The 23,164-nt window shown below is 40.9% G+C and overlaps 3 protein-coding genes across 4 annotated transcripts in view; 1 reads left to right on the forward strand and 2 right to left on the reverse strand.

The window, feature by feature from the left end:
- The window catches only part of ETFDH (electron transfer flavoprotein dehydrogenase), a 37,070-nt gene extending 20,680 nt beyond the window's left edge, over positions 1–16,390 (reverse strand). The window contains exons 1-3 of one of the 2 annotated variants that reach the window (XM_061192664.1): positions 16,198–16,390; positions 1,866–2,006; positions 1,087–1,316 (exon numbers count right to left, since the gene is read on the reverse strand). In XM_061192664.1, coding sequence (XP_061048647.1) covers positions 1,087–1,316; positions 1,866–2,006; positions 16,198–16,231 — 405 coding nt within the window. In that variant the 5' untranslated portion in view covers positions 16,232–16,390. Of the gene's footprint in view, positions 1–1,086; positions 1,317–1,865; positions 2,007–15,895; positions 15,995–16,197 lie in introns of those variants that run through there. The other variant, XM_061192665.1, reaches the window with a different exon arrangement.
- LOC133092448 (protein Hikeshi-like) lies at positions 5,094–5,752 on the reverse strand. The gene has a single exon (XM_061191767.1). The coding sequence runs from the start codon at positions 5,505–5,507 to the stop codon at positions 5,094–5,096; it is 414 nt and encodes a 137-aa protein (XP_061047750.1). The 5' UTR covers positions 5,508–5,752.
- Positions 16,391–16,648: 258 nt separating the features above from the next.
- On the forward strand, positions 16,649–19,181 carry C5H4orf46 (chromosome 5 C4orf46 homolog). The gene is made up of 2 exons (XM_061191768.1): positions 16,649–17,028; positions 18,400–19,181. The coding sequence occupies exons 1-2, from the start codon at positions 16,849–16,851 to the stop codon at positions 18,553–18,555; spliced, it is 336 nt and encodes a 111-aa protein (XP_061047751.1). The 5' UTR covers positions 16,649–16,848; the 3' UTR covers positions 18,556–19,181.
- The last annotated feature ends 3,983 nt before the right edge of the window (positions 19,182–23,164 follow it).

Here is a 23,164-nt window from a genome sequence, read left to right on the forward strand (position 1 = left end):
CCTTCTGTTTGCTGGATGGGATGCTGCCCAGAATCACTGAATAAAGCCAATCTGATCTTTAAATTTACTCAGGTAAATTTTGCTTTTTAACAATCTTTACAGAGTATGTTCACAGATACTAAATATTCTAACACTGAATACCTTGAACAGGTGTAATAAAACCCATCTTACAGGGTTTCCCTGGTGGCACACTGGTTAAGAATCCGCCTGCCAATGCAGGGGACACGGGTTCGAGCCCTGGTCCGGGAAGATCCCACATGCCGCGGAGCAACTAAGCCCGTGCGCCACGACTAATGAGCCTGCTCTCTAGAGCCCGCGAGCCCCAACTACTGAGCCCGTGCACCTAGAGCCCATGCTCTGCAACAAGAGAAGCCACCACAATGAGAAGCCCATGCACCGCAACGAAGAGCAGCCCCCACTTGTCACAACTAGCGAAAGCCCGCGTGCAGCAATGAAGATCCAATGCAGCCAAAAATAAATAAAACAACAAAAAAACCCCCATCTTACAGAAGAAAAAAACTGAGATGCATAGAGTACAATATTTTAACCAAGGTCATACAAATGATGACTGCAGTAAAACTAGCACTTGATTCTCTGTGTATCATACCAGTGACTTTTCTGCTTGCGTTATAAGGGATCTTATTAATGTATTTCCTTAGAAAATTAGATTAAATTATCCTCCTTGGCTTTAGATACTGCAATGTCCCAGGAAAGTTATAGAACACTTTATTAAGAACAATGATATAAACACCTATGGAACAAGTTAGGAAATACCCTCAAAATCAAAAAGCTGTATTTATTCAAAGATCTTCTATTTATTCAAAGATCTTCTCAAGATAATACCCTCTCATAAATCCAGTACACAAATACTATGTGCAGAAGGCATGAAATAAAAATGAGTTAATAGCTTAAATTTTTAACTATATTTGATATGATTCAAATTTTTTGGCCCTTTTAAAATTAAAAACCTATCTACAAGTATCCTCTAAGAGACAGAACTGGGTGAAAAGGTTTTCCACACTGCTTTCATTTGGAAATAGAGATGCAATAAAGACGAGACTGGGTATAAAAAACTACTTTTCATACTCCCTTCTCCTTCCAGTCTGGGAACAGCTCTTGGAAAGCTCGTGGGTCCAGGCAAGCCCCCGAGAGTGTGTGCGCGCCTATCTGAGCAGCTTTCTCCACCAGACACACGCGGATGTCCTTCTCGTGCTGGGCCGCCAGCTGCTTGAGCCGAGCGGCGGCTGAGAGCCCCGCAGGGCCGGCACCCACGATTACCACGTCTGCCTCGTCTGCAAACCGCTCCATGTTCACCCCTGGAGGGGAGAGGGTTTAAACATACGTAACATCTGTAACTCCATTTCTGCTTTGCAAAGAAGTTCATTTGTACCATTTTTTTAGATTCCACTCACTTTGCTGTAAGGCAGAAAGTAACACAACACTGTAAATCAACTATACTCCAAAAAAACCCACATATCAATTCTGGGATGACTATTACCTGATATAATTACAGGCTGGGTTACAAGTACCCACTATCCTTTAGAGCATTATTTATAGAAATAACCCCTCTGCTTCCCATGAGAATTATACTAAGTCCATTACTGTCTTAGTTTATTGTTCTCTCAGGTTCTGTTCAAGGACGTATCTTATTTTAGCTTCCATAAACCAACTTTTATTACTGAGATTTATTATTATAAGTTTGCAAGCATTTGCTTATCTAAATATTAATACGTAACAGATTTTGTAAAGTTATAAAATATTATTAGATGATTTTACACTATCATGAAAAATATAGTATTTACCTCCACAAAATGATACAAACTGTCTAGAAAAGTCTCAACAATTTTACAGAAGCGATTACTTACCTTCCCATCGCTTGTCCTTATCCCGGGGATGAACAGTATAGTGGGTAGTGATTCGAGGTACCGCAGAAGTTGAAGACCATCTTGCAGCACACAGAGGTAGATACTTTTTCTTCATTTGTAAGGCATGAAAGCATTGGTATGCTGCACAAAAATCATGAACAGTATTATTTTTCTAATTAGTTTTTCTCAGGAGTAGATTGAAAAGAAAAATTTTTAAAGCGAAAAAAAAAAAATCTATGACTGGGGATCAGATCTGGCTTCTGTTTGGTTCTCTGTTAATTACCCTAAAACCTTAAACAGATCACTTAACTGCTATAGATCTCAGTCTCCTCATTCAAAAAAGTAAAGGGCTACCAGGTGATCACTAAGGTACCATCTTGTTTTTGTTTTGGGCCGCGCCACGCAGCTTGCGGCATCTCAGTTCCCCAACCAGGGATTGAACCCAGGGTCACGGCAGTGAAAGCGCTGAATCCTCACCACTGGACCGCCAGGGAACTCCCCCACTAAGGTACCACCTTGACCTGAAATTGTATGAGTCCACGTGATGCCTTCTCTTTGGAAACATGTATATCTTCTGGACACATCAACACAGCAGACTGTCAGTGAATGGTTACATCTACGCTGCAGAGCCGTTAGCTGTGAATTGTCTCTTTCCTAGGTGAATTCAGCTGGCTTTTCCTCAGAAAGCAGTGTTTTCAAATTATAACATTTTAAAAGTATCTAATAAACTAATTTATTCAATTTACCTCATGCCAAGCTTCATCTATAAATAGGATGACCGTATAATTTATCACCTAAACTGGATACTTTGGAAGTAATAAGAGGCAGTACTAATGGTTATGCCGGGATGAGGTGGCAAACTGCGTTTTATGGTCAGCTTCCTTTTAAATTAAGTGGACCCTGCCATATAGCAGCATCTTCTGAGAGCCTCAAAAATGTATCTATTCTCTGAGTTAGCAGATAGGATTTTATGGAAATAAACAGAAGTGTGCAAAGATTTATCTGCAAGAATGTTCATTAAACCTCTGTCGTCCTTAAACCTTCACCTCTATCTCCTCCCTCCCTTACCTGAAACCAAGCACATCAAACCTCACAGAAAGACAGAAGCAATTAGGTGGGAACTGTCTCAATTCCTGGCACGAACGTCTAATGTAATCTGTATTGTGTCCGTCCTATGTTCATTCTCTCAGGTTATAATAAAGAGATGTCTTTTCTCCTCACTTAGAGTAATCCTTCCACCTGGATGACGAGGCTAACCCTCCCCATCTTCTTAGAGACAACCCTACGTCAAAGATCCCCCCTAACCCCTGTATCTTCAATTTCTCACTCCCTTCTCTGGTACTCCTCTCCATGGCGATCCTTCCCTTAATAAAAGAAGGGCAGAGAATCCTCCCTTGGGAATAGCCCTGAAAGATATAAAAACTTATATTTGTAGCTTAAATAATTAAAAGTCTGTTATGGGAGAAGGGATGGAATAATCAAAGGAACAGAATAAAGAGTTTAGAAATAGACGGAATACACTTAAGGATCTGTCATATGATAAAGACGCCATTTCAAATAAGGAAGGAGAGACAGTTCCTCATTAAATGGTCAGAGACAGGTAGAACATTTGGAAAAAAGTATACCTCTTTCCTTATATGAAAATGAATTCCATTTGATCAATGATTTTAACAGGAAAAGTCAAAGTATAAAAGTTTATGGTGATGACTTCCCTGTTGGCGCAGTGGTTAAGAATCTGCCTGCCAATGCAGGGGACACGGGTTCGAGCCCTGGTCCGGGAAGATCCCGCATGCCGCGGAGCAACTAAGCCCGTGAGCCACAACTACTGAGCCCGTGCGCCTAGAGCCCGTGCTCCGCAACAAGAGAAGACACAGAAATGAGAAGCCCGCGCACCACAACGAAGAGTAGCCCCCGAAGAGTTTCTCATCACAACTAGAGAAAGCCTGTGCACAGCAACGAAGACCCAACGCAGCCAAAAATAAATAAATAAATAAATTTAAAAAAATATTATGGTGATAGATCCACAAATTATTTGTTTCTCTGCTTTTGAGTGTGGGCTGAACTTGGGGATTAGCTTCCAACAAGTAGAGTGTGGCAGGGACAAATACTAGCTTTACAGTGGAGAAATATGACAGACACTTTAACCAAGTGATCAAGTTTAACATTACCAGCAATAAGACATACTGGCATCACATGATGTAATGTAATGAGAAGGGCTCCTCACCTCTGTGCTATACCTCCCCCAAATCCACAACCTTAGTCTAATCGAGAGAAATCACCAGACAGACTCGGATCGAGGGACCTCCTACAAAATGCCTGACCAGTCCACACTGGAAGTGCCAGGTCATGAACGACAAGAAAAGACAGCGGAATTACCACACTGAAGTAGACTTGATATGAGAAGACGTGACAGCTGAAGCAGCAATGTGGGACCCTGGACTTGGTCCTGGACAGAAAAGGAATCTGAATAAAGTCTGTAGTTCAGTTAATAGTACCGCACCAATGTTCATTTCTTACTAACTGTTCTACGATTATGAAGCTAAGCTGGGTGAAGGATGCATGGGAACTCCTCGTGCTATCTCAAAAAAAAAAGGGTGTAAATATTTGTGACCTTGGATTAGGCAATGGTTTCTTAGCTATGACACCAAAAGCACAAGCAACAAAAGACAGATACACTGTCCTTCATAAAAATGATAACTTTTTATTTTTAAAAGATACCAACAAGAAAGGGAAAAGATAACCCATGGAAGGGGAGAAAGTATCTGCACGTCATATATCTGATAAGGGACTTGTATCTGGCATATATAAAGAACTCATTTCTAATAATAAAAAGACAAACAACCCAATTAAAAACACACAAAGAATCTGTATAGACGTTTCTCCAAAGGAGATAAACAAATGTCCAATAAGCACATGAGAAGATGCTCAATATCATTAACCATCAGAGAAATACAAATCAAAACGACAACACGATACCACTTTATATCCACTACGACGGCTATAATCAAGAAGACATAACAAGTGCTGGTGAGGATGTGGAGAAATTGGAACCCTCGTACACTGCTGGCGGGGGAGTAAAATGGTGCAGCCGCTTTGGAAAACAGTCTGGCAGTTCCTCAGAATGTTAAACATACAGTTTCCATGTAACTCAGTCACAGGTATACACTTTTTTTTTCCATTAAAAATTATTTTATTCAAATTATGTTTTCCAAAAGGGAGGGTTCTGTGCTAGTCATCTTTGAAAGTTTCATACCATTTCAGAACCACGTTTGTCAGAATGAACATTTCAGATGGACTTGGTGTCATCTGGGCCTGAGAGACATCGAATGATGAGGCAAAACTGTAGAAGCTGTCCAGCATCTTCCGTGTGAACTGAGTAAACGAGTCAACGGAAGACGCAGCAGCATCGCCTACACAGGTCTGAGCCAGACTGCCCAATAACTCCACGGAACTTCCCAGCTGAGCCACAGATGGAGTTCGGACAAGATTCACGGCTCCAAAAGGGTGCTGGCTTCCTTCTCCAGATTTAAGACCTGAAGTTTTGAAGACGGCACTTGGTTTCCCATTCGTGACGAATCCTAGGAGTTGCCATGCTGGCATTCCATTGGAATCAGGATAGGAAAAGTAGACAGATCCTTGCATCCCTCAGGAAACGGGACTGTTCCCAGCATAAAAACCACAGCACGGTTGATATTTTCATAATCAGGCAAGTCAAAAACAAATTTATCCTCTGCCACTTGCTGTGCAGCTGTCTGCACCAGCCTCCCCGCCACCCAGCAGCCCAACATGGTGGCGGCTCCACTCAGCCAGCAGAGACCCGAAGTCTTGGCGCTGCTGCTCTAGTCGAACCCAAGAACCTTCCAGAACGTGGCGGAGGGTGCCTACCCCTCTGCTACACAGCGACTAGGCCAGCGGCAGGAATGCCTCCTGCCCCCGCGACCTCTGACCTCTCCTTCCTCAGGTATATACTTAAGATAAAAGAGAACATACATCTGCACAAAAACTTGTGCATGTTCATAGGTACGTTATTCACAGCAGCCCCACAGTGGAAACGACCCGAATGTCCATTAGTGGATGGATAGTTGTTGCCTAGGGCTGGAGGGGCTGGGGAGTGATTGTTAATGGGTACGAGGTTTCTTTCTGGGATTACGGCAACGTTCTAAGACGCACTGTGGTGACGGTTGTTCAACTCTGTGAATATACTGACCACCACTGAATCGTACCCTTCAGATGACGTGATTGTATGGTGTGTGACTTGTATCTCAATAAAACTATTGCTTAAAAAAGAACATTTACAGTCACACACAAAAAAGATTATGGGGAAAACAACTGTAATTTTTTTTAAAGAACCTTGGATTTGGAAACGTTTTTCTAAGTGTGGCAAAAAATATCTCAAAAATCATTAAGATCACTTAACTAAAAATTTAAAACATCTGTATGACCAAAAAATGATATAAACATAACTGTCTTGTTTATTTGTCTGTGTTTCCCAGAAGACAGAATACTCCTAAAGTATTTTTTCTTTTTGCATGCTAGATCCCAGTGTTTGCCTATATACAGGTATAAATATTTATTGATTGACTCTCAGTCCTTTTTATATTTCCCTTTATTAGAGTACTTATTTATGATGGACTCTTGATATTATTAAACAGGTTAGTGCTTTTTTTAAGTGTAATTCTCTGTGAAAAGGCAGGCTAGAATCATAAATCAAAAGCATTAAAAGGCCAACATGAGGGAATGAACAGCTAAGCTGTAGGCTGGAAGAAAATATCTGCAGAACACATAGCTGATGTAGGGCTGACATACAAAATACACAAAGAACTCATACAACTCAACAAGAAAACAAACAACTCAATTAAATGATAGGCTAAAGAGCTGAACAGACACCTCACCAAAGAAGATATTCAGATGGAAAATAAGCATAGGAAAAGATGCTGAACATCTTGTGTCATTTGGGAATTGCAAATTAAAACAATGAGATACCACTACCCACCTATTAGAATGGCCAAAACCCAGAACGTGGACAACACCAGACGCTAAGAGGATGTGGAGTAGCAGGAACGCTCATTCACTGCTGGTGGGAACGCAAAATGGTACAGACACTTTGGAAGACAGTTTGGCAGTTTCTAACAAAGCTAAACATACTCTTAACATAGGATCCAGCAATTGCAATTGCCAAAATGAGTTGAAAATTAACATCCACACAAAAAACCCCAGTCAGGCAAGATGAACAAACTGTAGAGACCTCCTGAATGACACTTTACCTCTAGTCAACAGTAATGCATTGTACATTTAAAATTTCGTCAACAGTGTATATCTCATGCTGTGTTCTTATCACAGTAAAATAAAACAAAACATCCAGATTTTAAAAAAATCTTCACATGAACGTTTATAACAGCTTTATTCATAATGATCAAAACTTGGGAGATGTCCTTCAATAGGCGAATGGATAAACAGACTGTGGTACATCCATACAATGCAATATTATTCAGGGCTAAAAAATGAAAAGACACGGAGGAAATGGAAATGCATATTGAAAAGGCTGCATCCTGTATGATTCCAACTCTAGGACATTCTGGAAAAGGCACAGCTATGGAGACAGTGAGAGACCAGTGGGTATCAGGGGTTCAGGAAGGGCAGCGAGGCTCTTCTGTATGACAATGTAATTAATGGTGGATACGCATCATTGCACATTTGTCAAAACCCACAGACTGTCCAACACACAGAGTGAACCCCTAATGTAAACTATGGACTTTAATAATAACGTCTCCCCAATTGTGAAGGGACCACACCAGTGCAAGATGGTAACGGGGAAACGGAGAAAGTTATATGGAAACTCTGTGTACTTTCCACTCAATTTTTCTTTCAACCTAAAGCTGCTAAATAAAATAAAGTTTATTAATTGAAAACAAAACAAAAAGAGAACAAAGAAAAAGGCAGCAGTTAAGTGAATAGGCTCTGGAGTCTGTCTACTTTGTGTTTGAATTCAGTAAGTTATGAACTCTCCCCACTCCACCAGCTCTGAAGTTTACGGTCAATCTCTGCCTTGGAAATACTACGGTGTAGGATCTAGAATGTCTTACACAAAGCAAGCGGCTAATACACAGTTGTTAATGGGATAGGTACCTTCCTAATTACAATTTTAACTATCATCCAGGTACCTGCAAATCTCTGGTGTTAATTTCCTAAAACAAATTCCTGGGTTATGGAGCAATCTTATCAATAGAATGAAGCATCTATCTGCATACGAACAAATTTCTAAATCTGGAACAACAAATAAATAGTAAAGATCAATAAAGGCTTTTGCATGGATTTGGAATATATAATAAAATCTGCATTCTCATGGACATATGGAGCACATAGGAATTTTCAATTTTAATACCACATCGTCCTCTTCATGACCTTATGAGATACGTGGGGCACCAGAATCCCCACTTACAGCAGAGGAAGAGAAAGTCAGATGATCCCAGCCAATCCCCCTCTCAATCCTCCCAACATCAGTCAACTCTGAGACTACAGCTGGACTTGAAATGATCTCTCAAGTAATGGAACCGGAAAACAAGTTGTTTTCTTTCTTTTCTGATTAAAAGGAGAGATGTCAGCCTGGCATAGGCTAATTATTTTAATTCTTTAGCACCCCACTGCATAATTGATATATTTTTATGTTTCATTGTTTCCAATAAAATGACTTTTTTAAAAGTAAAAACCTACCATCAATCAATAATTAAAGATTATGATGAATACACGAGGGGAAGAGATTTGAAGTGACTGAACCCTAAAGCCTCTTAAACACTAAAAATCTGTTTTTGGCAGTCACTCAAAAAACAGTGTCAAGGTAACTAATTTTCTCTACTGGAAAATAGCATAATAAAAACTATAATATTGGGAATAATTTTTAAAAACCTAGTTATCCCTTCACCTATCCTAAATCTTGAAAAAATGATAAAGATATTATAGGAGAGCCCAGTTCCAGTGTTCAAATATAGTATTATCATCATTCAAAAGAATATTTACTTATTATAAAAAACAAATTTGTTTTATGATGCATTGTAGTTTAGTGTATAGAAGTTATTATTTGCTTCTGAAAACTGATGATGTGGTATCAGACAAAATTGTAATTCCACTATTTATACAGCTAATGATTTTCTTGAAAATACTTGGAACTGGGTAGTCTGACCTCCTCCAGGGGGGTTAAAAAAAAAAAAAGTCACAACCTTTACCCCTTTTCTGAAAAAAATCTGATACTTCACTTTAGAGATTTAAACACTTAGACACACTGGCTGAATTCTGGTAGAGAAGTGAGGTCAAAAAGTCCAGTGAACTGATAACATCACCATACAAAATCACAGATGGCAATTCTACGTCCATCTCTTTGATGCCAGTAGTGCTAACACCAGGCTATGAAATGGCAATGATTTAAATACCCAATGAAAATAGAAATAGTAATTTGGGTGGAATTTGGATAGCACTTGACCCAAGAATGATTTCAACTAAATTAAGAGTAGGGGAGATAGCCTCCGATTACTTTGATATTCCAAAAAACATAAAGCAAACTGTGGACAAAGAAAGTCGCCTGTCATCTCAGTAAACAAAGGATGTTGAAGCCATGAAGCCCTCAGCCACTGCAGCTGCCCCCGAGCGCACCCTGAGGGGATTCAGGATGGAGAAAAGCAGGATACTGGCCCTAGATGGTATAGGTGCACATCAAAGGAATAATTTCAGTGAGCCCAGACTCTTGCATCTTCCCATACAGAGAAAAGCACTAAATTCATTAACTTGAGATTTTTAGTTTTCCCTAATGAGCAGTAATCTTTTGATGTTCCAACTACCTGTTTGTTTTTGTTTTTGTTTTTTGTTGTTATTGTTGCAAAAACTCCTCCAGATCCTGGCTCTTCCCTTATGTCTCTGGAGCAGTCCCTCAGAGCTGTCTCAGAGGATGTCTCCCGGGCTGTAGTCCTCAGAATGTCTGTTGAATAAAACATAATTCTCAACTTTTACGCTGTGCTCTTTTATCCCCCAGCTGACAGTCTGGCGACCACTAAGGGACCTAGAGCTGACTTCTCTCCTTCACCTGAACTCTCTGAGGAACGGGAGCCTTGGTACCAGCAGAGGCCTCTTCTGTCCACCCACCTCCTGAGAGACTCCAGACGAATCTGGGTGAGTGTCCCCTGGTTCTCTCAGAGCTCCAGATTATTGGTTGATGATCCAGAGTTTTAAGTGGCGGTGTGTAACAGGCACCTGGCTCCCAAGCTGAAAGATACTGGGGGTGTGGGGCCTGGCTGAAAGACCCTGGGGGCTCTGGACTGGGTGATGAGGTGGGAGGCTGGCCTAATATCTTTGCCTCCAACTAAGACTCCAGCCAGGTTTATGTGCGTACAAACCTTATACTTACAAGTACTTACTTAATTGGGAATTAAAGGAAATCTCGCCTCGAAAATGACAAAGATGGGGCTTTTTTATTGTGCCCACAGGTAAGTTAGAGAAAACCGGCTTGTTAAAACACCTTTTCAGAATTCTGACCTTAGAGTAACAAAAGTCCTTCTAGAGGGAACTTGCATTTCCCTTCCTGTGTCTTTGAGATGTAAATGTTCTACCTGATCTTCCGTGTTGTGTGTGTGTTTTTAAACTTGGTCTCTGCCATCCGGAAGGTAACATACGGTGTACATCTGTCAGCCAATCGAACAGACTAGGATTCCGAGCAGTCTTCTGTCTGTGCCAACTCCCAGGGACTTTTTTTGCCATCTTAACCTTCATCGTGTCAGCCTGTTCAACGAAGGCCTTTACTTTCTTAGACTATTTTTGGGAGTAAACCTTCTGGATCTTGTTTAGGCGGCACCCTCCATGCTCTCTTATTGGGAAGCCTCTTGCATTTTATTGGTTTGAGTCACTATTAAGATATACCTCATTAAGGGCCAGATGATGGATCCTGTAAATTGGAGATATTTCTAAACTGGTAAAATTTTAGAGCGCTCGCATAGTGAGCAGCTGTTTTATTGGTACCCATGAAAAAAACAAATTAGAAGGTGGAAAAAGACATATATAATGATTAACCTAAGAACTCCTTTAAAACAAAGAAAAAAACAGTTTGGGAAGACTTATTTGTGGTCTCTGCTTCCCCTCAATGGGTCTTACAGATGCTAATAAAAGCAATAGGCTAATTAATGTTAACTAGTTTAACATGGAAGTTAAAAAAAACCCGAAGGGAAAAGTCTAGAGACTTCTTCCTGACAAGGTGGAAATTTTAGAGACTGGAACCCCCCAAATAAAGAAATCTACAGATGGTTATTAATAAATGGGATAAATAAAATGGATGTTAGTGGGATTAAAAGGTTTTGATGCAACACTACCTAAGGATGATGGGCCAAAGGGACCCCCTCTTGGTTCCCAACATTAAAGGGCCCCAAACAAGTCCACTCTACCCAGTTTAAAAAACATATATATTTAAAAGGCTGGAAGAAAATTACATTTAGGTACCTGACCAACAGTTACTTGGGGCAACAGGCCAACTAATCAAGTGAAAAGACTGACAAAAGGGCCTGAGTCCCTTGGTTCAACCCCTCACTAGGGACCCCAGAGCCTTTTAAACAAAATAGATAAAATGGTTGGGGAATGAAAGAAAGCTTCTAGGACTCCTTGTATGACCAAAGCTTGTTGATTGGGTCCTAATGGGAACCAAAGTTAAAGGTATAAAAGTTGACAGAATTGAGATGAAAGTTTATAAAAATTGGTATATTTAAAAAGGCTTTATATAAGATGTTTACATCTTTTTTGCTGAATTATATTGTGGGATAGACATGTTTCACTGGGCTTCCTCTACTTGGTATTATAAGACAGGGCATATGAATCTGGCCCTCATGAAATATTAAACATATGAAAGGAAACCAATACAGTTACCTGAGCCCATACAATATAAAGTAAAAACTGGGAGCTAATATTCAGGGGTCAATAAAAATAATAATATACATTTTGCTCTGGGTCTACCCTTTTTGAGTGCACTCAAAAAGAGGGCCGTTGTTAATGCCTTATGCAAGCTTTTGAAGTCATGATAAATTAAATCCTAAAGTTCTAGAACATGGAACTCTTGATTTTCAGTTTAGTTGGAAATCTTCTGATACAAAAGCAAATAAAGTAAGCATAGTTGGGCAAATCAATCTTTTAATATCATTTAGGTGGCAGATCAGTTCTTTGGAGAATTAGGAGCAGATGTATCTTTCAAATCTCTACAAATCAGAAATGTAAATACAGCCCACAAAGACCTGAGACTGAGCCTAATTAGCTCAAACAGGTAAAACCTGAAACCAAGGGGAAAAAAAGGGGGAAAAGGCCTTTTTAAACTCAAACTGTTGGAAAGGTTTCCTCACCCAAAATCTAATTCATAGCCTCCTTAAGGGTTTATCAAGGACAAATACAAATCTTAAGTCTTTTCCACAAACAGTGAAGCCTTGGTCATCTGAGCAAAAAATTTAACTTATTCCAACTGTTACTTATAAACTAGTGAGTTTATACGGTAATACCTGATTCATAACTAAGCTTTTAGAGTGAAGCTATGCGATCTCTAGTTTTGTCTGTTTATATGTCTGGGTGTACATTACATATGAGATGTCTCAAACTCTGGAAAATATTATCAAAATTAAACTTATAAAAGAGCTCTATTTAATTGACTTAAAATAAGCACTTACAAACTAAATATTTCTAAATATAAAAGAAACTGGCCGGAGTGAATTTTGGGTTCACATGATCTAGGAAATATTCAGTATTAAATTAATATCTGATATTAAAGCTATCTTAAGGTTGTTGGTTTAATCAGTACAGACCTGTCTTACTTTTATTGTACCTAGGTTTACTGAAGGTCATAAGTTCATGTTATTTGTAACAAGAAAAAAAATTAAATAGTATGATTTTCATAAGTTACAAAATAAAGGTAAATGAGATAAGAGTTTTCAGGTGAACTCTTCAGGAATATGTTTTGGGTATGTCTATCTTAAAATAGTTTCTTCAGATTTTTGGCAATTTGAGTTTTGACAAGTTAAATGATGGGAATTTATTGAATATCCAGGTTATTTCAAATAAGATAAAATACTGGAACGTAATTGCTAAACAGGTCTAAATCTACCTACTTTTGTCTCCTTACGAGAGGGAAACTAAAGATGTCGGGTTTATTGGACACATGCCTTGTTCCACACTGAGGAAAGAAGTGACGCTATGAGAAAGATGTATGTTTCTAGAGGTAACAGAATATTCTAATCAGGAGATGCTGTTTGTGAACAAACAGTTCACAATCACTTGCTCCTTTTCAGTTTTTGCTAAAGATTAAGGTTTTGCTAAAGGTTTTTAAGGGTTGAAACTGTAATATGTAATCAAAGCTACTAAAAATATTAAGGGAAACATTTCAGTGTGCTAGGAAAGTAGGATGTATGTTCTCAGCAAAAGAAGATATGAAGAATAGAAATGAATTTGTTGGAAAAAGAAGGGTGATTTTGTCCTAGAGACATTTACTTCTGGATAAAAAAATTAAGGAACAAACTAATATGAACACAGAAAGTTGTGGAAGGTTTGCAGAAAGGGAGCCCTGAAAAGGAGTTCTGGACATAGTCAGGCTGGGATTAGATTAAATTTAATTAGGTAACTGGATTTTGTTATTAAAAAGTAGGCTGGTGTAGGACTGGACTTGGTTCCTCTCTCTGTTAAGAGAACAAAGTTTTCACTGCTTTTGATAAGAGATTGAGTTTCCGTGCCTCTAAGTGATCTGTTTTTGCTTTTGAAGTATTTTGTCACTTTCGTTAAGTGAATAAGTGTTGTTTCACAATGACCTATGATCCTATTTGACCAAGTGTTTTGAAACCTTTTTGATACTTTTGACAAACTTCCCAAATGGAAAATTCTAACTAAAGTTCTTTTGACCTCCAGCTAACTCTGAGATGCTTCAAAGGAATCCTGAGATATCTCGAAGAGAGATTTTAAACTAAGTTTGTTTACGTTAACTTACATGGGAAACGCTGTCAAATAAGTGGTGATAATACCTTCTAAGGTTAGATGTCATTCATATAGATATTCCAAAATTTGTAAAGAATTCCTAAAAGTCTGGTATGTCCTGGTATAATGCTATCAGTCATAATTCTAGTTATTATCTTAAAATGTTTGTCACAGAAATATCCAAGTTTTTTGTCAATTGCATTGTAATCAGATCTTTAACCATGCCATATTAAGTCTTTTGTCGTTTTTAGACAATCATTATTTTACTCTGATGCTTTTAAATAATGAAGATCTTCAAGAAGATTTACAAAAAGGACTATTTGACAAATACAAGTTTCTGACAACTTTTAGATCATACCACTGAGCTGGAAAACCTTTCCTCTTACACTTACCCACAGGTTGATTAAGTATACCTTTGTAAACGAAGATGAAACATTTCTTTTTCTCTCTACCTGATCCCTCCAGAATTTGGCTTCTCCAGCTGGCTCCCCTGGGGACTTGATGGCTTATTTCGACCAGATTACAACTAGTTATACTAATCATTGTTTTAATTTGCTCTCTTGTTAGTTTCAAATTACTTATGACTTGTCCCTCTCTCTGCTGCACTATGACCTTATTAATGTTATTAGCTGTATTACTTATATCCTGTCTATTTTATAAGATTGCTTTCTCTTGCATTACCCAATGTGTAACCAGGCCTCCAACAAAATCAATGATGTCTTAAGACAGTTGATCACATACATAACTCTAGAATAATTTTAACAGTGCAACTTTAGATACGGGAAGAAGTAACAAGGGAAAACAGCTCCTGGATCGTCATAAACTAGTAAGACAGGCGTTGCAGAGAATCTTAGATTACCAACAGGGCCCGATCCCCCAAATAACACATTGGGTGGCCTATCAACAGAATCTTCCCCTGATCTAGGAATGAGCCCTCCTAGCGCCATGGGACAAAAACTGGTCATGAAATGACTCCCAAACATTGGTCAAATTTATGACTAAGAGGAGGCACTGTGGACAAAGAATATCGCCTGCCATCTCAGTAAACAAAGGATGTTGGAGCCATCGAGCCCTCAGCCACTGCAGCTGCCCCAGCTGTGCACCCTGGGGGGATTCAGGATGGAGAGAAGCAGGACACTGGCCCCAGATAGCAAAGGTGCACATCAAAGGAATGCGTTCAATGAGCCCAGACTCTTGCATCTTCCCATACCTGGCAAAATGCTAGATTCATTCACTTGAGATATCTGGTTTTCACTAATAAGCAGTAATCTTTTGATGTTCCAACTACCTGGCTTTTTGTTTTTGTTTTTGCAAAAACGCCTCTGCATCTTGGCTTCTCCCTGACCTCTTCACAACAGTCCCTCAGAGCTATCTGAAGAGGCTGTCTCCTGGGCTTAAGTGCTCAGTGTGTCTGCAAATAAAACATAATTCGCAACCTTTAGGTTGTGCTTTTTTTTTTTTCAGTCAACAATACTTACCCGTTAGGTGTAGTAAATACATGCACGAGGTATAGAAACTTTAAATGAAATCCTAACTATTTAATCCACGATGGCCGAATTTGACAAAATTCTACTTTCATGAAGTTCGTTGACTTTGAATAGGCACACCTGTTTATTCTATAACCACAAATTAATTTAAAGAAACTAAAGATAAAAACTAAGTCCGTTGTGGGAGAATTCAATATCCTGGAGTAAACTTTTATTTTTTTGACTTTTTAAACGTTCTTTTGTTCTTAAGCAAAACAAAACAAAACAAAACCCATCCCGCTGCATCATTCTACTTTTTTTTTCTTAAGTGAAAGAGGGGGCGGGTAATGAGGTATTTCACCAAGTCATCCTGACGGTTCTAGGGGCAACCACGAGACGACAAGCCCTAGAGTTAATTTCAGGCAACGCAGGAAAATTCCTGGCCCCAGATCCACTCCGGTCACTTGGGCAGCATTTGAAAGTTAATGCTGGTGGCAGAACGGTTCAAATTCTTAAGAAAGGAGTAGGACGGCTGCCAAGACGCCAGCCAGCTGAAGACCAAGGGGAAAAGCTGTGCAAATGTTAGTTTACCCATTTCCAACTCGGCAACAGACAACGCCTGGGCTTCGGGAGGGGGCTCAGCACCGGCGCTCGGGGAGATTCCGCGGCGGCGCCGTGCTGACAAGTTTCCTCCGCCCGTGACCTCTGGCCTAGTTAGTTGTCAACTCTGCAGCCGGACGAGCCGGGGAGGGAGCCGGGGAGGGAGCCGGAGGGGAACCCAGGGTCCGCCGGGCGCTGACCGCGCGCCCTCTGCCTTGGTTCCACCCAACGACGCGGGCCCGGGCTGCCCCGCGACCTCGCTCCCCTCACCCGCGCGCGCAGACCCCGCTCACCCGGGCAGGCCAGCCTGGCCAGCGGCACCTGCATGTTCACTGCAGCCGGTACGCTGGCGGACGCCGCGGGAGGAGCTCGGGCTCGGCTCGCCCGGGCGCGGGACCTCTAGGCCGCGGGGGGCGCCATCGCCCGCCTGCACGCCCGGAGTCTCCGCCTCCCTCCTCAGCGACCGCTCCGCCTTCACGGCGCTCCCGCCTCCCTCTTGCTGTGCACTGACGCCGCGCGAGACGCGACGAACGCAGCGCTTCCGGGTCACGGACTGAGGGGGCAAGGGAAGAGACTCCAAGTCCCGGCGCCGCCCGCGGCTGCAGGCGGTGCGGCCTGTCACCCGGGCGCGCGGAGGCCGCCGGAGCTCTGGGCGGCCGAGACCACCAATCCCAGGGCGCTTCGCGCGCGCAGTGCCAAGAAGGTGGGGCGGAGCGGCGCGCACGGCACCCTGGGAGGTGTCGTCGTCCGCTCCGGGAGCGCAGAGCCGCCCGAGGCGCACTCACTGGCACCTGATTGGCTGTCCCGAGAAAGTGACAGGGCTTCGCGGCCCAGGGCCGAGAGCGGCGAGGAGGCGGGCCCGCTGGGCTTTAGGCGCGAGCGGTTGAAAGTCGGTTGGTATCGGTTCGGCCGGCGAGGTGCCGTCCCACCGCCCAGCCCGCTCCATGGCGGACCCGGAGGAGCTGCGGCTTTCCCCGCAGCCGCCGCCCTCCTCTCCCTCGTCTTCAGACGCGTCTTCAGCATCTTCCCCCGGCACCCCGGGGGGTTTGGGCCGTCCGGTTCCGAACAGGAACAGCGGCCGGCCGGTGGACCCGCTGGAGGAGGTGGAGCTGCAGATCGGAGACGTGAGTGCGGCCGGCGGGTCCGGGCCGGTCCCGCCCGTGTTCAGGATCCGCGTCGGGAGTCCCGGGCACCCCTCCCGCGCCACGCCCGCGCCGGGGGTTCTTCGTGCCCGGCCGCCGGGTTCCCGTCCGGCGCTGTAACCCGAAACCGCGCAGTTCGCATCGCCCGCCCCACCTCGTCTGCGGGGCTGAGGGCCAGGCCGTGATCCCTCTGCCGGGACTTTAGGCGCCCCCGTCCCGGTGGGCCGCCTGCCCAGAGCCCGCTGACAAGGCGATTATCTGTCCGGGCGGACCCAGTCAGGACGGGTCACTCCCCGCCCGGGGGTCCAGACGGCTTCCACTAACGGGGCAGAGACTCCTCCCCGGGCTGTCTGCCGGGATGCCGGGTCTGGACGGCTTCTGTTGAACCTCCAATTTCCAGACCCCGCCTCCCCGAGGGGTCCCGGTTTCAGGATTTAAGGTCAAGTGTAGGGTGTGTCTTAAGTGGGAGAGCCTCCCGTGCAGATCGCAAACTGCGGAGTGAACTCCGTTAATGGCTCGTTGCTCAGTGGGTATTTGCTGTTCTAGAAGATGGCGAGAGTGCTGCCGCAGTTTTTGTTTCTGCTGAGCAGGCTGGTTCCAAGTGAGCGCGTAGAATGCAGTGCGGATGTGTAACGTGAGGGTCTGTTCTTTGGTCTGTACGTTTTCACGGTCTTCCGCGTTCACAGGTAAAGACAGTGGAGTACTGCCCTTGGTACCCACGTATCAGTAAGAGCTGTGTCATAAGAGGACCTTCAGATACTTCTGGTACTTGGTGTCAACGGGCCCAAGTCGTCCTGTTGAGCTAAATGAGACTCTAGTGTATTTTCAACGAAAAAAAATGCTGAGTGCTCCTGTCTCATCCGTCATGGATTATCTTTCTCGCAGACATACTTCCTCAAAGCTTACTTCATATAGAAGAACTTCTGGGACTTCCCGGGTGGCCCAGTGGTTAAGAATCCGCCTTGCAACGCAGCGGAGGCGGGCCCGAGCCCTGGTCGGGGGACTAAGATCCCGCGTGCCACCTGGGCATCTGAGCCACGCGCTGTAGAGCCGGCGCCGGGCAGCTAGTGAGCCCGCGTGCCCGAAGGACGAGCCTGCCTGCTGCAGCTAAGACCCGATGCAAGCAAAGAAGCAACTAAATTGAAAAAAAAAAAAAAAAGAAAGAAAATTTCTTAGGTTCCAGGAAAGAGCTGATGTTTTAGTTTGTAGATTTTTTTACTTTTAAAGAAAATAACTTGGGCATTGGATTCGAGGTTCTAAGTTATTTTCAGGTTGGTTTATAAGATGCGGAGAGAATTAAAAAAAAAAAACTTATATTGTTTGACTTTTTTTTTTTTTTTTTTTAAATTTCAGGCAGCATTTTCATTAACCCAACTTCTTGAAGCTGCATCTGCAGTATCAGCTCAAGTGGAAGAGCTTGCCTTCAAATGTACAGAAAATGCACGTTTCCTTAAAACATGGCGGGACCTCTTGAAAGAAGGCTATGATTCCTTGAAGCCTGACAACTGATTTGACTGTAATGATCCATACCACCTCATTTATGATGTTTGCACATGTACCGTGTGGATAGGATAATCACCAGCAGTTCTGTATACAGAAGATGAATTTTTTCTTGGTTTTCTTCATTTTGTGAAAACAGAATATGATGTTATTTTTGATGTTGGCCCGTTTATCTTTAAACACTTTCTGTTCTCTAAACTTTCCAAGACTCTTCTATGAAAGTTAATTTAATCAGTAGATAATATTAATAATGCCACACTGCTACCAGTAGCAAACTAGGTGGACCATTATTCTCTTCAGTTTGCAAGAAGATACCAAAAATGGCAGAGTTTGAAGTCGAGCTTTATTATATGGACCAATGCTAGATTCAGCTCCATTAGGCTAAGTTCCCTAGAACCAACGATTGTGTCTTATTACCTCTATATTTCCAGCAGCTAGAAGTCTGTTACACAACAATCACTAAATGTTTGATGAATAAGAGTTGACAACGTAGTTTAAAGCTGTATTTTCTTCCTGTTTTTAGCATGAAGATTATAATTGTTTCTCGAAAAAATATTTGAGTCAGAACCTCATTGACTTGAAGGAAAATGTTTTTTTTTTTTTAAACAGGATTTTGAACTTTAACTGGTGACAGCTTTTTAAAATATATGATAAATATTTTTCACCCTTCTATCATGCTTTCCAAAAAAGCTTTTACTGAAACCTGTCTTGAAAGAATGCCTATTTTTTTTTTTCTAAGGTTAACTGCTTTTATGGATATTTCTCATATTTGATGTTGTTATATGTTTGCTTTCTTTGAAGTGCCTTATCAAAATTGTCACTCTGTATTATTACTTTTGGAGCTTGGCAAGTAATAATTCTAAATTCTAAATATAATCATTCTAAACAAGTTACTTTTTAAAAATGCATCAAATTTAAATGATGCAATTATTTTGCTATTATTTGATCTTCATGACAGTGTCCTATTTTACTTGTCCCGTATCTTACGTTGCGCTGCCTCTCTCTCTCTTTCTCTTTTTTGGTGGGTTTGTGTCGTATATGTCAGTGATTGAACCAACTAATTCTCTTGCTGTGTAACTTCTGGATGCCTCTGATACAGTATCTTACTTCTTTGTCGGTAAGGAGGTATGTGCAGAACTATATTCCCAAGCCCCACAATGGGCCTGTGAAAGGGGACACATGGATGGGCAAAGGATAGTTTTGTTTAGCATATTAGGTCATGGTTCTTGATTAATTTTTTTAAGCTAAGGATAACACATATGGTGTGTTCCTATACCAAAGAGATGCTTATTTTGATATTAGAAAACTGTTTTTCTTATGTGTCATGAAAATTGCAATTTTTAAAATGTACAAAAATAAACTTTTGTTCAAACCAAATGTTATTTCCATTTCTTTGGGTTCATTATTTTAAAACTTTTTACTGAAATATTTCAAACCTAACAGGAAAGGTGAATGATTTAAAGAGCACCCATGTATTCTCACCATGCGGATTTAATGAATGTTAGCATTTGGTATGTTTTCTTCAGATCTATGCATGTATGAAAATGTTAGATGCATTTGAAGCTTGTTTTGTTACCTCTTTGATCCCATCCCTTTCTTCTCTCCTCAGAGATAACCACTGTCCTGGAGGTGGTGCATATTCTAGTTTGCGTTCTTGTATTTTTAATACGTATGCATGTTTTCAAAACACTGCAAAGTACTGTCCTGAAACTAATATGATACTGTAAATCAACTATACTTCAGTTTAAAAAAAAAACTGTGCTATTTTGTGTATGTAGTAACCAGCCTCCAGAGGGCCCCAGTGGTCTTCTCTCGCCTGATGATACCCATGGCCTTGTAGATTCTCCCACATTGAGTAGTGCTGACTTGTGTAAGTACCAGCATATTGAGGAAATGCAGTGTGATTTCCCAGACTATACCTTTCGTCCATTTTTCTGTTATGTTTTGTGTTTCCCTTATGGATTTGTAGGTATTACATATTTTGAATACTAACTAATCCATTATGTATGTTTCAACTATCTTTTGTAGTCTGTGGTTTATTTTTGTATTTGATTATAGAGTCTCCTTGAATAAACGTTTTTCATTTTAATTTAATCTCACCAATCTTTCATAATAGTGTTTTCTGGGTCTTGTCTAGGAAATGTCATAAAGATGCTCTCCTGTATGTCTTTCCAAAAGTTAAAAAAGTTTGTTTTTAATGTTTAAGTGTTTAATCCACCTGAATTTCTTTTTGCTTATGGTTTAATTTTCGGGTCTTGTTTTGTGTGTTTGTTTTTGTATGTGTATAGCTGTTCCTCCAAATACCATGTCTCAAATGCTACATGTCATTCGATTGCCATATAAATGCCTCGGTCTGAGCTCTCTATTCTGTTCTTTTGGTCTATTTGCTTGATCTCAAGCTAAGATTCCCTGTAACTTCTCCTGTTTCGGCTGTGTCATGAGTGTGATCTGTACTACTTTGGTTTTTGTGTGAGTTCCTCTCCCTGCCCCCACCATGTATGTTCTTTTAAGTTAGAAAAAGCATGTTAGTTGATTTCTAATTTAATTGCCATCGGCTTGGGCTAACCCTGATTTCAGGCACTGAGCTGCCTGTGGACACTTTAGTTAATTCCTCTACCAAACTTATAGCTGCTAATGTCGGAGCTCATGGGCCTGCAGCTCCGCTCTGCTTATAGTTTCTGTTGCCCAGCAGGGTCCACAGAGAAGTTCATGTTATTTTCAAGAGTGGCTTTTAAAGAAAATCATCCCGTTTTATATTTCTTTTTGCTCTGCTTCATGGGAGAGATTGGGGAAGAGCTCAGAGCATAAACATTTCTTAAAAACTTCAGAAAAAATTTTAAACTTAGTAGCTCATTGCCAGCTCTATACAAACCTCAGAGGACAATTTATTATTCTGACTGATGTAAACTTTTAAAAGCCTCAAGAGGCTGAAGTCAATAAGATGGAATTGTTAGCATTAAAATAGTGTATTTAGTTTCAAAAGTTCCTAGTATGAAATATGCATCAGACAGTATGCTGGGAGCTTTATAAACATTATTTCATGTAACCGTATTAGTTCTCTGAGGAAAGTGATATTATTCCTATCTACAGAATAGAAAACAGGCTGAGATGAAATAATTTGCCTGAGGGCCTCCAACACCAAAACTAATATGCTTGTCTATAACATACCTAGCTACCTAGCTTTTGGTTAGACCTATTAATATTCAAGGTTGTGATTTTATTTACTCTTCCCATGCGATGGTTTATGTGGCAACTTGGCTGGACCACAGGGTACCCATATATTTTGGCCAAACATTCTGGGTGCTTGTGTGAGGGCATTTTTGGATGAGATTAACAATTAAATTGGTAGCCTGAGTAAAACAGATTGCCCTTCATAATCTGGGTGGGCCTCATTCAATCAGTCGAAGGCCTTGGAAACATAGCTCTTCCTGCCTGATGACCTTTGAACTGAGACATTAGCTTTTCCTGGTTCTACAGAGCTTCTGGCCTTTGGACTTGAACTAGGACATTGGCTCTGCAGATTTTTGGACCTGCCAGCCTCCATAATCACATGAGCCAATTCCTTATAATAAATCTCTTTATATATGTAAATATATATATATATATATATATATATATATATATATATATATATATATATATATACATTTGTTGAAAGTCTACCACATTCTTCATGTGGAAAACATATTGGTATCATTCTGTGTAAGAACAGAAATGACTCAGACAAGCCATATTTTTAACAGAATTAAAGTTTGGGTAGTTTCTTTTCAAAAGAAATCTATATAATTATATATTCAATAAATTTGTTATGTTTTTGAATCCAGTATTTTCATGTTTCAGACATTTTGGGGGTATTTAAAACTACCTGAAAACATTTTATTCCTGTGTAATGTTTTCAAATTATGAAAGCAAAAAATTTCAGTAGCTCAGAGCCAAAAAGTATCTGATGAACTTGCCGACCACATGAACAGAAGGTAAATTCATCCCCTGATGACTTTCTCTGTAGAGTAAAAATGTCCTATAGAGTAAAACATGCAGATCTTTTTCCCCTGAAGTTCAGGTCCTGAATCAGTGCATTATAGCTCTTTTTTTCTTTTTCCTTAACTGCTTTATTGAGATATAATTAACATACCATAAAATTCACCCATCTAAAGTGTACAATTCAGTGGCTTTTCATATAACCGCAGAGTTGTTTATCTACCACTACAATCAGTTTTAGAACTTCTTTTTGCCCAAGAAGATACTCTGCTTCTCAGGCATCATCTCCCCAACCCTCCCACCTCAGTAACCTCTGATCTACTTTGTCTCTATGAATCTGCTTATTCTAGATATATCATGTAAATGGAACCATACAGTTATTTGAACTTTTTGTGCCTGGTTTATTTCACATTCATCATGTTATAGCATGTGTCAGAATTTATTCCTTTTTATGGCTGAATAATATTCCATCATACGTATACACCACATTTTGTTTATCTGTTCGTCAGTTCATGGGCACTTGGGTTGTTTCCATCTTTTGGCTGCTGTGAATAATGCTATGATGAGTATCTGAATACAAGTATCTGAGTCCTGTTTTCTTCTGGGTTTATACCCAAGAATGAAATTGCTGTATCATATG

This window comes from Eubalaena glacialis, chromosome 5 (assembly GCF_028564815.1).
Source record: "Eubalaena glacialis isolate mEubGla1 chromosome 5, mEubGla1.1.hap2.+ XY, whole genome shotgun sequence".
In the NCBI taxonomy this organism is placed as follows: Eukaryota; Metazoa; Chordata; class Mammalia; order Artiodactyla; family Balaenidae; genus Eubalaena; species Eubalaena glacialis.